This window comes from Mus caroli, chromosome 19 (assembly GCF_900094665.2).
Source record: "Mus caroli chromosome 19, CAROLI_EIJ_v1.1, whole genome shotgun sequence".
NCBI lineage: Eukaryota > Metazoa > Chordata > Mammalia > Rodentia > Muridae > Mus > Mus caroli.
Window position 1 is genome coordinate 7,231,839 of NC_034588.1, and position 16,596 is coordinate 7,248,434.

The 16,596-nt window shown below is 50.4% G+C and overlaps 1 protein-coding gene across 6 annotated transcripts in view; it reads left to right on the plus strand.

Annotated features, from left to right (window-relative positions):
• The window catches only part of Rab3il1 (RAB3A interacting protein like 1), a 34,955-nt gene that overhangs the window by 6,587 nt on the left and 11,772 nt on the right, over window positions 1-16,596 (plus strand). The window contains exons 1-2 of one of the 6 annotated variants that reach the window (XM_021152422.2): window positions 6,577-6,643; window positions 6,832-6,886. The exons of 1 other annotated variant lie outside the window; for it this stretch is intronic. Coding sequence is in view for 3 of the 5 variants with exons in the window: in XM_021152419.2 (XP_021008078.1) it covers window positions 6,735-6,886 (152 nt within the window). In the remaining 2 variants the exon portion in view is untranslated. 4 more of the 6 variants (XM_021152419.2, XM_021152421.2, XM_021152418.2 and 1 more) reach the window with 4 other exon arrangements.

Here is a 16,596-nt window from a genome sequence, read left to right on the forward strand (position 1 = left end):
CATGAGCACTGGTGGGAGGTTATTTACTGGAGTAAAAGCTACTTATCAGTGCCTACACTACTGAAAAAAAATCATTCCCTTCTCCCCCAGCAAGTCTCAGCTGCCTACTAGTAGCCCAGCAGGGCCAGGTGGGACCTTATAAGTACTTCCACCATCCAAGATGAAGTGTTGAAGGGCCTGCTCCTGGGTAGTTGATGGGTACAACAACCGTGTCATGTCCAGAAGACAGAGGTTCACAGCACTCCTCCCTCGCTCCCCCTGGCCCTTACATTTGTATGTATCCTCCAGAGATTCAGTTCTCTCTCTTGCTGGGTCTAATTTGTTATGTAACCCCTTATTTTGAAAACATATTCATTTGGCCATTGAAATTTTTTTCTGTGCTCCTTAATGATCGATCTCATGCTGCTTATTAACCTTAAACTTCCTGCTTTGCATAAAGGAGTCTGCTATCTGGAGCCTTAGGTTATTTCTGCAGAATCTCACTCATTGTAACCAGCATCTTTGTGTGTGTGTGTGTGCTGGTGATCTCTGATTGACAGCCCCTTGGTCAATGTTGACTCATGGGAGTCCTGCAGGAATAGAGTCAGATACTTTCTTCCATAGACTCACACAGTTCTGTCATAGGATGTCACCAACATGAAATATTTTGGCTCTCCGAGGTTCATGTAGTTGCTCCACAGTCAGCCCCCACCCTCTCTGCTGGTTGTCCTCCTGCTTGGTCCTTAATCTCCTTTGTAAGGAAAGAGATCTTGGCAGCCAACAAGGCCTCAAAGAATCATGGCGTCTCCCTAGGATTTGTTTGTACAGAGTCACATTATGTTGCCCAAGCTGCTCTTCAATACTGGACTTAAGTCATCCTCCTGTCTCAAGTAGTTTGAATCACAGAGGAGCCCTCCCATGCCTGGCTTAGGGTATTCATTTTCAGTAACAGAAGGGTTCCTCATTGCTTCAAGTCCAGCACATCGTGAGGAGCAGAAATGACCCCGTGTCTAAATGCACCTAGGAGTCTTCCTGGGTTTTGAGACTATTTCATGAAGCTTGGGATGACCTTAGGCTCACTATAAGCCAACGCTGATCTTGAAGAATTCCTGATCTTCATGCCGCTACCTCCCAAGTGCTGGGGTTACAGGACTACTTCGCAGCGCTTGGCCCTTAGAACTGCCCCTTTGACATGGAATTCCAGTCACATTAGCCATCTGCTGAGGACCTCCTTGTCCTTATGTGCAAAGTCTAGACTCAGGATTCAAAGCTTCCTGCCACCCCCATGATCTGGTCCCTAATTCTCACTTCAGCCCACATCTTTCAATGATTCCCTTCCCTCTCCCACCCCCTCGCCTAGGATCATAGGTTCAGGCTAGGAATTGCTGGGTGAGTTTCCAGAGTATCCTATACTTCCCTTATTTGGGTGCCTTCCACTCAGTGTCAGATTCAGCTGTCTGAATCTCATCCCCTACTCACCACCACCTCCCAAGCTGAACTTCATGAATGGAGAGATAATGCCTTGATCACTGACATTCCATCCCCCCATATCAAGTGGAATTAAATGACCAAATGAGTATCTGCTGGGCTCCCAGTGTTCTCTTGTTAATTCTTGTGAATTCTTGATATGTTAAAGATGTGGCCCCTTTGCCATTGGCTGAACATGCTCTTCTAGATTGTTTGCCTTATAATTTTTGCCATGGGTGATGAGGGTAAGGGAGAGGGCTTGGAAAAGTTTTCAGTGTTAACATAAACAGATTGGTTGATTATCTTCTGTTTCTATCCTGGCCAGTGCTTCAAGACTGGCCAAGTCACCCTCCCTGAGATTTGATAAGTATTTTCTGCTGCCAGCCCCACTCCACTCACCTTGCTAATAGAATGAATGAATGAGTGGATAAATGGATGCATGAATGAATGAAACAAATGTTAACAGTGCTCCTAGAGCATTTAGAATGAACTCCACATTCTTTAGCTTGGTCTCTGAGACTCCAAGCCTTGCGCGCTCTTCCCAGCCTTTTCTGCCTTTTCTGGATGATGCCCTATTCATCCCCAAGCTCCCAGTAGGTTGAAGGCTCTGCTTCTCTCTGGACGTGTCTGCTTTGGCTACTCCCAAGCCTGCTGCTCCCCCCGCTCCCTAAAATGCCCCACTTCTACTTTAACTATTGCAAATTTCTCAAGCTCTACTGATTCCAAAAGCCCTCGTTTTCAGTGCTCAGGAGCCAAAGACAGGAGTGTTGCCCTGAGGTCCAGGTCAGCCAGGTTTCATAGTGAGACCCTGTTCCAGAAAAACAAGAAATTTGGGTGGATGAGATGGCTTGGTGGGTTAAGGGTGCTTGCTGATAAGCCTGACAACCTGAGTTCAATCCCTGGGACCCTCAGGTGGAAGGGGAGAGCTGACTTTTGCAAGTAGTTCTGACATGTGGCTTATGCATGTCCCTTCCAAACTAAATGTGAGAACAAAGCAAAACCAGACAGGGCTCACCCAATATCCATGAATCCCTAAATTAAATTCTCAGCACGCACAAACTGGATTTGGTGGCACGGGCCTGCTGCGACCCAAGCACTGCAGGAATTCAAGGTCATCCTCAACTACCTAGCTAGTTGGAGGCTAGCCTAGGCTACGTAAGACTTCTCTAAAAAGCACACAAACCTCACCGATCCCTCTTTTTGGAAAGGTGAGCAGGGGAAAGATGAGAAAGTGATATTGGAAGTCAGACCCAAGTGTCTCCACTCATTTGTTATTGGCCATATCCTTTAGGCTCCCCGGTATCTTCATCCCAACCTCCTTCTCCTTTAAAAGATGAAACCTGGGTCTTATGCTTGCTAGGCAGGTGCTATGCCACAGACCTATGCCCCTAGACACTAGTTCCCCTCTTTAAGACCTTAGTCAGGTGTGATAGTACACACCTTTAATCCCAGCATTAAGGAGGCAGAGGCATGTGGATATTTGTGAGTTTGAGGCCAGTTTAGTCCATAGAGTGAGTTCTAGGATAGCTAGGGCTACATAGAGAAACCTTGTCTTGAAAAACAAAATTAAGCCGGGAGGTGGTGGCTCACACCTTTAATCCCAGCACTTGGGAGGCAGAGACAGGTGGATTTCTGAGTTCGAGGCCAGCCTAGTCTACAGAGTAAGTTCCAGGACAGTCAAGACTACACAGAGAAACCCTGTCTCAAACAAACAAACAAACAAACAAACAAACAAACAAACAAAAACAAAAAAGAAAAGAAAAACAAAAATAAAATAAAAACAGGAACAGAAGGTAACAAGGACCATATTAAATGGGTGTGACAGCCTATGTTAGCAGGTCAGAGCTGAGCCCCACATTCCTTCATATGGACTCTTCCACTCCAGTCATATTTTCTCATACTTGTGTTGGTCCCTGAAGGTCTGAATGGCTCTCAAACTCATCAGGTGGCTGAGCTTTCCCGCTGGGCAGATTTGAGTGACCAAACAGGTTTCCTCTCTCCAAACCAGCCCAGACCCCAGGGGCACCTGGATACATTTTCACACACCTATTTGGCCTAAAATAATTCCTCTCTCTCTCTCTCTCTCTCTCTCTCTCTCTCTCTCTCTCTCTCTCTCTCTCTCTCTCTCTCTCTCTCTCTCTCCTACAGTGGCTTCTTCAGTCTCTAAATTTAATTTCCAAAGAAGTTCACCAACACCAATGCCCCCAGACATCAGCAACCCCAATACAATGAGGAATTAGATAAGCAATTCTCAATCTGTGGGTTGAGACCCCACAAAGATAGACTATCAGATATCCTGTATATCAGATATTTACATTATGAGTCATTATAGTAGCAAAATTATAGTTATAAAGTAGCAATGAAATAATTTTATGGTTGGGGGTCACCCCACCATGAGGAACTGTATTAAAGTGTCACAGTGTTAGGAACTTGGAGAACCACTGACTTATATGAAAGGTAACCCTACTCCATTTTAACATAGGTAAACTGAGTCTCAAAAAACCATTGCTACAGTTGGGTCTGGAGCTTATGTGCTTTCAAAGCCAGAGAAAAGAATTTTCTCATGAGGTCCTGAGGGTGGGGAGTACTAGGGAGGGGACACAGTTTGAACCACAGAGTAGTAGATAGGAGGGGGTGTCCTGACTCTCCAAGCCTCTCTCTGAGTCTATAAAGCAGCTGGTGGCACACTCTCAGAGGCCACTCTGGCACTCTATTGTTTTGTGACCATATACAGCTCACCATATACCAAAGGCCATCTCGACTGAGTCTTTTGAGGAAGAGCAAAGATGATATGTGACTCCAAGGCTGAGGGTAAGGAGCACAAGAAGTGTGAGTTTAGCATCCCTGGAGCACAAGAAGTGTGAGTTTAGCAGCCGGAGATCTGTTTTTTTTTTTAGTTTAAGTCAGCATGCTGTGTCCATTTAGACAAACACACCTGCCCCTAGCACCCCAACTGTCCTAGCAATAAAATGGAGTCTGTGGGATGGAAAGATCTATGCTAGCATGATCTTCACATTCTTAGAATTCTCCAAGAGCTGTTCCTCACCCAGCCCTGCCTGAGCCCAGACTGTCCCTAGGGTCTGACTTCATCATTGGCCTGACCAAGTCTTTGACACCATACAGCTGCCCCCACCAGCCATCCAGCCTTTCTGTAGAATCCTGGCCAGACTTCAGAGCCCCATGGAACAGGGGCTGCAGGCAATCTTCTCTGTCGGGCCTGGGGGACACAGGGAGTGGGGTGTCCAGGCCCATGTTTGAACGTCCCAGTCTCTTCCCTTTCCCTCCCTGGAGTCAGCATCCTTTCCTCCCTCCCTGGTGAAATCTGAGCTCAGGGATCCAGGGAGAATTCTGGCAGCAGAACATTCCATCCAGTTGTCCAAACACTGCACAGCTGGCGAAGGGAGGGGCAGCCAGAGGATCGGGTCAGGAGCCCAGAGGTTGTGTTGTTTTCTTGGAAATGAGGGAGACCTTGCTGGGGGAGTAGGTGGGCTTTTAAACCCTGGCTGCCTGGAAAGGATCATAGGACAAGGAGGACAAAGTAGTCCCCTTTGCTCACATTGTCTGGGGCCTGCTTGCTCAAGGTCATCCTGTGGAGTGCCTGCAAAAGTAGATTCATCTACCTCAGAGCCTGCCCAGCCAGGTCTGGGCAGCTACCTCTCGCCTTGGGAGTCTCCTCCTCGTGACCAGACTCCAGGCTCAACCTCAAGCAATAGGGGGAGGGCAGGCAGGGATAAGTATGAATAGCAAGCCCCAAGAAAGACACTAGACAACAGCTCTGTTGCCAGCTGGCTCACTCCCAACTGTCTTCCAGTGCCCTCATCAGTGACCCTGAATGACTCTTCAAGCCTCAGTTTCCTGATTTGCAAGAGAACAGGGTTGACCCCTTATTGCCTAGCAAAGGTCTTCACGGATCTTCCCTTCTAAGCAAATGCCCAGAAAGTAGCTCATTTTGTGTGTGTGTGTGTGTGTGTGTCTCAGCACTTGTGACTCAGTTTCCCCACTGAGCACCCCCAATGCCTTTTACTACCCTCCAGGTCTGGTTGCGTCAGGGTGGTAGGAGATACACTCCCTTTCTGCACATCCTGTTTTCTGCTAATGGTTTCCAGGTGAGCCCTTGGTTGCCCTGCAGAGGAAGGTGGGGGCACTAGAGAATTTAGTAGGGGATGATCGAGGAGCAAAAACAGGAAGGGGGTGGGAGCAGGCCATGGAAAATTCACAGCCAGGAAACCCTCCGACAGCATCTGGCTTGCATTAGGCTAAGCAGGCTTCACAGCCTGGAGCTCTGCAGAGATACTGTTATCCGCTGGCCTGGCCAGCGGGCTGGGATGGGTGTGGTGCTGGTGGGGAGGGGCTCAGAAGGACCCAAAGGCTGACCAGAAACAATAGTGAAAGTAGAGAAGGAGGTTAGGAGGTGACACCAGGGCAGACAGACCTTCCATGCAGGTTGCTGTCTTCCATAAGGGAGAATAGTTCCTATTTTATAGATGAGGGCCCCAGAGAGGTTAAGTGACTTGTCCAAGGTCACACAGCCAAGGAGGAAATCTTTTCCTTTTTGAAGGCACAAAATGGGATGGAAGTTGAAGTTAGTGTGAGGATTGGGTGTGTGGTGACTCAGTAGTTATTTATCTTGCATACACACGGCTCTGGCTTCAATCCCCCTCACCACCACAACTACCCAGCTCAGGAAAAAAGAAAATGTGGGGAACAATGTTTGGAAAGAAAGGGCAATTTGAGGTGTACCTGGGTGATGACAGTTAGTTAGATGTGCTTCAAAGGCTAAGAATCCATTTTAGGGTTGGGGAAACTGAGGCACAGAATGGCTGAAGTGATGTTGTTGAATTGTCCTTTGGTGATAGTAGTTGATGGGCTTAAGCTACTGAGTATCTGGGCAGAAGCAAATAACCAGCTCACAGTAGAACCAGGCTGGACAGGCCTAGTGTTTCATCCTAAGACTACCAGAGATAGGCAGTCTCTCCAGGGATCTTGTTGAAGCTCAGGGCATCGGCATGTGGGGTAGCTTCTCTCCTGTTCTCAGGTATATCTTGTCCAGCTCATAGCCCACAGCCCAGGAAGGAGGCCCATGTCTTCCGCTGCCCGCTGAGCCTCAGGAGTTAATAATTAAGGGTTTAAGAAGATAGAAGCCTGTCTGGGAGGCCCCGCCCGGCCGCTGTGCTCCTGCTCCTGAGAGATAGCAAAGGTTAGTGTGCGAGGCTCTGCCTGGTGTGGAGGCAGGCTCTGCCGCTCGACCTCCTGGTGGTCTCCAAAGGGACCTCAGCCTGGCCCCAGGCATGGACGCCTCTGAGGAGCCCAGGAAGTGCCCTGCCCGAGGGTCATGCCCAGTGTTCTTGGCCATGAGCTCAGGCACTGTCCGCTATACTCCATCAGGTGTGGGTCCTGTACCTGAGAGGAACTTTAGAGAGGAGACCTGGGATGCAAACAGGTGAGCTGAGGTCTGGGGACACTGAGGGGAGGTGGGGGATGAGTCCTGACACTCTGCAGGGATGTGGGGGTCAGAAGCCGGCTTGGAACGATGGGTGGTTTTGAATGGGGAAGAAATTCAGGAAGCTTCTTACAGGGTGGGCACTCGGAAAGGAGCCCTGGTTGTCTGGTCCAACTTGAGGTCTAGACTAAGGTAGAAACTGAAGGTCAGAGACACCAAGCCACTCATCCTAGATCACAGCTAGAAACAGATGTAACTTGAGAATCTGAGACTGATTCAGATTCAAGTCCCATATGCCTTCAGGCTCATCCTAGTGTCTGTGACTAACGGTAGCGAGCTGGGGGAGGGGAGAGTTGACAGGAGGTGGTGGTGTGGAAGGAGGGACGATGAGGCTTTTGGTGATCTGTAACTATAAACATATCTTTAAGTTTTTTCCTCCCTACTGGTTGGGCCTGGCACTTAGTAGATATTTAGTAACCTTCTGAGGGCTGGCTGTACCCAGACATAGCTTCCACCAGCACCAGTGGCTCTGGGTTGTCCCTAGGAAAAGCTTCTGTAAAGAGATTCCACCTCCCCTCCCCTGGCTCCTGTGACATAAGGCAGGTTCTTTAACTTCTCTGAGGCCACCCCCTTCCAGTGGCACAGCAAGGCTCCCTGTGCTGCTGAGAGGAAGCCCAGAGCTTGGAAGTTCACAGAGTCTAGATGCCCAAATGACAAGATATTTTTGGTTAGTAATTGCACGTCAATGGTCAATGCTCTTAGGGTGGCGACCACACACTTGTCCTTGGAGGCCTCAAGGGCTCCTAGGATGAGGCCTCTTCCCCGGGAACCTTCCCCTTTGCTGACACATCCTCTTTGTCTCTCACTAATTCCATTGACAGAATTTATCTTTGCCCTGGCTTTTAAACACTCGGAAGGCAAAGGCCCTGTCCTGGACTCTCTTTGTGTCGTCTTTTCCTCCTTCCCCTAGATGGTGACCAGAGCAAGGAACAGGAAAAGAGCATTTGCTCGGGGCTTAGGTGAAGGGCTCAAGTCAACACAAATATATTGATATCTGCTTTGGCCAGACCCTAAGCTGGGCTAGGTTGGGTGGAGGAATATAGCCCAAGGGTTGGTCCTTGCTCAGGAGAAGCCTGGAAATAATCACCCTATAGTGAGGGAAGGACATAGAAGACCTGGGCTGAGAGATTCTGTCAGATGAAAAGGATGCTATGGAGAGCTGTCTAGGTTCTCCATGGAGAAGACGTGGATTCCACTCACCAAGTCTTTGTTCCTATAAGCTGAGATAGGAGCATCTTGTCTTTCTTTAGAATACTTTATTACGTGTGTATGTTCATTTGTGGATTTCTACACACTCATGCAGATGCCCACAGAGGCCAAAGGAGGGAAGAAGAGGGCATAGGATTCCCCTGTAGCTGGAGTCAGAGTTTTGAATTGTCTGATATGGGTGCTGGGAACCACAAGTGGGTCGTCTGTAAGCGCAATGCATGCCCTTTCTGGCTGAGCCATCTCCAGCCTAACTCTTTTCCTGTGTTGTGTTGTTTTGTTTTGTTTGGGGGGGGGGTTCTTTTGTGTTGCAGGGTTTTATTTTGGTTTTTTTTTTTTTTTTTGGCTTTTTGAGACAGAGTTTTCCTGTGTAACAGTCCTAGCTGTTCTGGAACTCACATTGTAGAGCAGGCTGGCCTTGAACTCAGAGATCTTGCCTATCTTTGCCTCCTGAATGCTGGGATTAAAGGTGTGTGCCACCACACCCTGGCTCTCTTCTGTTTTGAAAAGAGCCACTATTAGTTGGTGAAGATGGGTCCTAGGCAAGTCAAGGTTCTGGCAGTAGAGGTCCTTTAAAGCAGGTCTCCCATTCTATTTACCATACTGGAATTCCATAAGCCAAGCGTGTGGTCACAGTCACTGAGGGAGCTGAGGGGAAAGTATCAGTTCAGCCCAGACTCTGGAGACCAATCTAGGTGGTATATGACCAACACCCACAGAGAAGAGGGGGGCTAAGGGAAAGGAGAGAGGGAGAATGGGGTTCCAGCCTGGAGAATTTCTTCGTTTCACGTGGCCCTTAGTTCAGAAGGGGCGGCTGTTGTGTGGATGGATGAGTGAAATGTGTTCTTAGAAGCCCAGGGAGCATTGTAGACGCTGCCCGTGGGAGCTGATCTAGCAGTACTCAAGGAGAGGTTGACTATGGGCTCTACTTATTGGATCCTGATCTGAGGCTGAACTTCATTCAGGTCAGTGGTTAGAGCCAGGATAAAAGGAGGGCATAGGAACTGAGGGACAGGTGACTAGTGGCCAGGGATGAAAGCTTTTTACAATTCTTTTTTTAAGTACCTGGGACAGACAGGTGCTAGCGAAGTTGGCAGAGATGTCTCCAGTGCTTAGGATGGCTCGAAAGGCAGGGATGAACAGAGTATTCAGAGATGTAAGAGGAGGGACCTGGAAGCCGAGCTGGTAAGATTGGGCCAAAGTAGCACTCTCTTAGCTTAAACGGCTCAACGAATGATAACTTGTTCAGGGTCTGCCCCGCCCCCTTCCCAGAAGCCCAGTGTCAATCAGGGATTGATGCCATCTAAGAGCTCCAGACCAGTAACAGGGCTAGAAGTCTGAATGAGGGTACAGGAGCTGTTTGTCTACTTTGAGTGACAATCTGAGCGAGAAAGAGCTGAGACCACCCCCGAGAGCCATTGTAGGTTCTCAAACAAGGGTAGACCAAAAGTGCAAGGCAGAAAGTGATAGGGAAAGGCGGAGGCCAGCTCTGGATGCGAGATGATGGAACCAGTCCCGTTCGCTCTGGCGGGTCATTGTCCCCAGGCAGCAAGAGGGACAGGGCTGGGCCGGCAAAGGGGCGGGACCGGGCACGTGGCCTGGGGCCCGCCTCTCAGACACGTGACCCGCCCAGGGCAGGGGAAGGGCTCCGCTGGGGCGGAGCCGCAAACCCACGGCGGCCAGCCGGACAGACTGGCGGTGGAGCGATTGACAGGCGGCCGGACAGCTCTGGGGCCCCGGCAGAGTTGGCGGCGCGCGAGGACGCGGCTGCGGCGGAGACGCCGGGATGTGGAGCGGGTAGGTCCCTGCACGCCGGTGGCTCTGCGCTCCGTCTGGGCCGCGCTGGCCTCCTGGGATGGGAGAACAGGGGCTCACTGCTGTTGTTTGCACCCCACTTGGGAGATAATCTGTACTCTCATCCCTGCCTGCAGCAGCGAGGTGCATTGTAGCATGAGGACACACTGCAGCCCGAGAGCTGAAAGGACCTTGGCAGGACCGATCTGAGTTGCCCCAGGGTGAGAAGGGTGACCCCTCCAACTCCTAGCTCCAGTGGAGTGCATGAGAGAAGTGGGGGTGGGGGAGGTGCATAGTAATATGCATACCTCAAAAGTAAATCTGGGGCACGCATTTAAAGGAGGGCACACCCATGAACTCTAGAGAAGCAGTGCAGTTGAGAAAGCTAGCTGTGTCTCTCCAAGGTCCATCCCTAGCTAGTTGACTAGAACCTTCTGATTCAAGATGTGAGGTGGGTGGTACCTTCCCACAGTCTGGAGGGAGATAGGCACAGACCCTGAGTCCTGGGTGAACCCTTTTCCCACCCCTCATCCTCACTCCCATCTGTTAGGGCCATCGGTTCTTGAAGCTGACTCCTGTTCTTGGCCAGCCTAATAAGAGGAGACCCTGGTCCCTGTTCACATCGGTTGATGTTCTTTCTTGAATTTAGACAAACGCCTTCTCCTTCCAGGACTGCAAAGACTAGGTCTTGCGATTGTTCCTGCTAAGGACTGTTTCAGGATAGGCAGAGGATAGGCGGAAGGAGGAAAGCCCTGGGGAGGGGAACAGGTGAGATCTGTTTACTCTCACGGACCCCCAGCTGATTGAAGTCGAAAGGCTAGGGGAACTATGCAGCTTCAACCCCAGCCAGGGCACTAGAACTGAGCTCCTGTGGGGTGTGGACTGGCTTGATCTTTTAGAGGGAGCAGAAGTCAGCCTGCGTTTCTTGGAGATTTGCTCCAGGGAAAGAGGCTAGCTAGGCTTGGGAAGTGTTTTGGGTGGGTTCCTGGTGCCTGCCTCTGGTAGAGGCAATTGTGCTTGGAAGAATGCATGTGCCTGGGGCTGTGTGTTTGAGGAGCAGCCTGGTCTGAAGGAAGCTGTGAGCCTTTCTGCTGGGTGGACCGAGACAATTGCTGTATGACCCTTAGGGTAACAACACCCCCTTCTCTGGGTTGGAGCCAGCTTGAGCACTTTGGGGGAGGAGGAGGGTCAGAGGAGATGTCAGGTGTCCTGTCTCTCTCCACTGTATTCCCAGGTCTCTCATTGAACCTGGAACTTGTTTAGCCACGCTGGTGGCGTGTATATGCCAGTGATTCTCACGGTGCTGTGTTCCCTCGCAGTGCTGAGCTTGCTGGTGCATATGATGACCACACTGGGATCTGAGCTCAGGTCCTCAAGCTTACACAGAAAGCCCTCTGACCCACTGAGCCGTCTTCCCAGCCCTTGGACATAGGGATCCGAGTCTGAGTGTCTAGAATGTCCTGGGGACTTAGGGGCCTTGGAGCACTCCACTCCCTGCAGAAGGTGAGAGGGACCATGCTCTGGGTCATGTCAGCTCTAAGAGGTATATCCTAGGAGGTATGTATCCTAGCAGGAAAGCTTGGGGCACGGCCATTCCAGGGTTTTTGGAGGTTGGCTTCCTGCTGTATATTGAACTGAGCTATGGTGTTTTGTTTACAGCAGAGTCCTAGATGGAGATAAGCAGAAGTGACTGGACCCTGTAGGAGCCAGGAGTAGAGATCCTTCTGAGGATAAACCTTGAACTCTGAAGTAAATGGCAACACGAATCTGATTTTTGGAGTAGGGGAAGTGGGTACAGGGTCTCATGTAGCCTAGGTTGGCCTCAAACTCCCCATTTAGCCAAGGATGAGTCCCTCTCTCCATTTCCCAAGTACTGGCACGACAGGCATGTGCCACAATGCCTGGCTTAGGAGTGCTGAGAATGGAATCTAGAGCTTTGTGCTCTGCACAAGGACTCGGGCAGCTGGGCTGTGTATCCAACCTTAGTCTCATTTTGGTTTGCTTTATTTTGGACACAGGTTCTTACCATATAGATTAGGCTGACCTGGAATTCTTTTTAAAGAATTTTTTATTAGTGTGGTGTGTGTGTGTGTGTGTGTGTGTGTGTGTAAGTTGAGGGGAGAGAGCACATGTGCACCACACACATGTTGAAGTCAGAGGACAACTTTGCGCAGGTGGTACTCTCCTACTACTTTTTATGTGGGTTTCAGGGATCAAAATGAAGCCCCCAAGCTTATACAGCAAGCCCTTTTCCTCGCTTAGCCATCTCACTGGTCCTCACCTAGAAGTTTTAATCCTCTTGGGTTAGCATCCTGGATACTGCACTGCTATGCCTAGCTATCTAATCTCACTTTCAGGGGCTCCACTGCCCCAAACAGACAGACAGACTGGGCTTCCCCTCCTCCATTTCCTACAGTTTCATAGGCCTGTGGTCTTGGGGGCCAAGCCCACTCTAGGTGATAGAGTGAGGATGATATTTTGAGAGTTCTGAACCTAACACAGTCCTGGGAACCTTATGGTTCGTTGGCAGAGTCCAGAGACTGAGTTCTGCACTGGTTCTGTCCCACTGAGCATCCACACGACATTGGTGTGACCAGCTGGTTTCAGTTTCTCCACTTCCTGGATAGGACAAATCATACATATCTCTTGGGAGACCCAAATTCTAATGGAGTGCTAAGGAAAAAAAAAGTTAAGATCACCCTGCCTCCCAGGAGTTAAAGGCCATGCCTTTACCCCTAGCCAGCAACTAGGGAGTTCCACAGTTGCAGGTGTCTGGGCTCTGCAGTCTTGAGCAAGTCACTTACCTGTTCTGGGCTTTCACTGTCCTAAGAGCTTCTGCCATGAGACCTAAGTCACAGGGCACTGAGGGCCCCAGGATCAGGCAGATGCTCTCCCCACTCACTGTGGCCCTTCAGCAGATGGAAGTATCTTGCCTTCTCTTCCTTACCCTGCACTTTTGTGTGTAGGATCAGACCAGATACCCTCAGTAGAGCCCTGCCTCTCTAGGCCTGGGAACTGGATGTATTCTCGGTAAACCTTGGGAAATGAGGAGGGGAGGGTATAAAGCAAAATAGGTGGTAAGGAGGGGATGCCATGGTGGCTCCTGAAATCTTCCTTGCACCTATGGAAGGATCAGGGTGTGGACGCTGGCCAAGTAGGTGTTCACTAGGCACATGCTATAAATGTCAAAGGTGTGTGTGTGTGTGTGTGTGAGAGAGAGAGAGAGAGAGAGAGAGAGAGAGAGAGAGAGAGAAAGAGAGAGAGGATATCTTGGACTAAATGTATAGGGAGCTCCTCAAAAGCCTGTACCAGTAGAGCATACGATTCTCTCTTATCTAGGCCTGGTTAGTGGAGAGACAGAAGGCTGTGTCCCCTCCTAGACTGAGCTAGTTTGGCCTGGGGTGGGGGCAGTGGCAGTGGCAGGAAGAAGTGGCCTGGCCACCTACTTAGTCTCTTGATCTCTTCCTCCTACTAGGCCCTGCTGCTGCTCTTGCAACCCCACCCCCATGTGCCCCACTCCCCTCTGTCAGTGACTTAGGCCCATCTTCTTCCTGCCTTTTGTGTCTCTTTGCCTTGACTCATTGGGTTCTGACCCAACTCTAGACCCTACTACCAAAGAGATAAAATGTGTCTCTGATCTCAGGGTCCCCCTCTGCCACCCACCCCTAAGCCCAGGCTCAATTCTGGCTGTTCCCAATGGTGCCTCCCAACAGCTGCTACGGTCCTGCCTTTTCCCTTTAACCACCCACAGCACTCTACTTCCCAAAAGCCTGAGCTAGCCCCTTTCGCTTCCTGGAAGACCCCTTCCCACTTCCTCATTCCCATCCCACAATTCTCATTCACCTTTCCCTTGGTTTTAAATTAGCTTAGTTAATCAATTACTGTACTGCATATTTTACCTTCTCTTCTACCCAACTCCGCTCCACTCTTACCCATGCCTATGGACCCCCTACAGTGCATTGTCTGCCTGTGTGCCCTCCCTCAGCTAAGTCCTGCCCAGCAGGCAAGGAAGCCCTGGGCATCACCCTTCCCCACTCCTCCCTTACTTGGGCACTGTCTCCAACTTCCTCAAACCCCATCTGCATCCTGCCTCACTTCTCTGAAACCTCCATTCATTCCCGCTTCTGGGGGGCAAGTCACATGCTGTTTGTGCTGTGCCTGCAGTCTGGGGGAGGCGGGTGTCAGTTCTAGCCATCACCTCCTTGCTTTGTATACTAACCCTGCCTCATTCTGGGATGCCCATCTCACTGTGTGACTGTCATGACACCCATGGTGTTGGAAGTGGTGGATGAGCTGGCCTGAACTTGAACCAGGAGCCCGGAACCCCTGTGTACATGCTGGCTAGCTGGGCTTGTGGGCTGCTTATAGAGAACCATTACAAAACCTTTGCTGGTACCTTGTTGCCACCTGAGAATCAGTCATGTCTGTCATTCTTACTTAGTCTCCTCAATGGGTCTGAATCCACTCCTTGCACCATAGCACTGCCCTTCTGAGAGAGAGTGAGTTCCAGGCAAGATTTCTGTAGCTTCCCCAGGCACCAGAGGCTCCCAGCCAGTCCTTTCCCTGCTCCAGAGCTGTGCTCAGGGCCCCCTCTGCTGTTTATTTAGTGAACCATTGTGGCCTGGAAGAGAGAAGGGATTAACTGTAGAAAGCAGTAGAGGGCCATGCCTGCTTGCTGAGGAGCCCAGAGCAGCCTGACTTGTCCAGGCTGGGAGACGTAGAAGCTCAGAGGGTCGAGAGAGATCCCTATTTAGCTCTGGCCAGGAATTCCTGATCAGAAGGGTTTTAAGCATCTGAGTGGCCGACAGGCCACAGGGTTCAGGATTCCTCCTTTAGTTATGCTTTGGGGGATAGAGACGAACATTCCTGCTGCCTCTACAGGACAGGCTGGTGGACTGCGGACTGCAGCCACTGCACTATGCTTCCTGGGGAAGAAACCCAGGAGAGGGCTTCCTGTACGTGGGGGCCCTTGGCTCCTAAGCTAGCTTCAGGACGGGGGATGTTGGCCACCCCATCTGCTTCTGACCTTGACTCTTAATATCTCTCACCCCTAGACGATTGATTCCCATCCCATAGTGTGCTCCTCACAAAAGATTATATTCCCACAGTGTCTGCACTGAGGAAGGGCAGGGATCTCAGGTTCCTAGTTGGTGGAGACCCGAAGAAGGGTTCACGGGCAAATTTTCAGGCTGAAGTGTGTGGACGGTCAGAGAGTCTGGCTCTGTTGGACCCATGGAGCCCTTTCCTTCTTCCTCTGATTCTTTATGAATCACCAGAACTGCCCTCAAAGGGAAGAGGATCTGCCCACTAGAGTGGTTGCTAAACACACACAGTTCTACCCTTCTTCCCCTCCCGCCTCTGCTCCCCTTGCCAGGACACAAGCGCCTGTAGGTTCAACTTCAGGACCCAGAGTCAGGGCGAGCATTTTGGGCATCTCTGCCCAGTCAGAGTTGACCTCTGTTCACCCAGCGCTGTAGCAAGTGAGTTCCTATTTGATTTTGATAACCTCCCTCTGCCTCATGGTTTCTTTATCTATCTATGGGGAGAACAGACTGCAGGAGCTTCAGGCATTCCCAAGATCTTGGCCACAGTGCCCTCCCCCCCACCGGGCCATCAGTCTGGGCAGGATGCTTTCTGGCTTAGCAAGAGTCCAATTTGAGCTGGACTGGGTAAGGCTTCTCTGCTGTAACTCATAGCTATGGAGCTGCCCTGGGCCCAGAAACCCTTGAACATCAAGCATATGTGCTGATTCCAATACTCACCCCATACCAGGCCACTTGGCCAGTAGGTGGTGGGGGGTGGGGTGCAGGCTGAAGACCTGGCTGCCTGTCTCCACACTACCCCTGACCAGTTATGGGAACTCCATGGAAGTCCCCTCCTCTCTCTGAGCTTGCACCCCTATCTGTAGTATGGGGGAAAGACTACAATTACTGTGTAAAGAATATATATATAAATAATATGTGGGGCTGGGGAGGTGGGGCAGAGAGAGCGTGCTCAGTCATTAAGAGCACTTATTACTCTATCAGAGGACCCAAGTTCCCAGCATCCACATCGAGAACAGGACTGCTTGATGCTCTACCTCCAGGGGATCTAATTCTTATTTCTGGTCCCTATGAGTACTGTGGAAAGACACATATGTGTGCACATGAGTACAAATAAATCTTACACACACACCCACACACACACCTGAGACACATGAGTAAGCCAACTGGGGAGCTAGCTTAGTTGATAAAGTGCTTGCTATGCAAGCATGAAGACCTAAGTTTGAGCCCGGCACGGTGGCACACTCTTATCATAGTCCGGGGGAAAAGAGGCAAGAAAATCCCTGAGGCTCCTTATCCATCCAACTAAAGCAAATCGGCCAACCCCAGATCCCAGTAAGAGACCGTGTGATAACTTCAAAGAAGCAGCCTCCCAAGCTTGACCTCCAACCTCCACATCCATGTGCATAGACATGGGTGTACCAACACAAACACATAGACACTGACACACACAGAAAACGCCCGGTCCATGGGCAGAGTTCTCATCCCATACAGCTGCCACAGCACTGTTAGGGGCCTCAGACCTCAAGAACCCTGTGCCAACAAGACCCTGCCCCCAAAACAAAAACAAAAACAATGGTATTAGGAAAGTCTGTCTGTCTCACATGC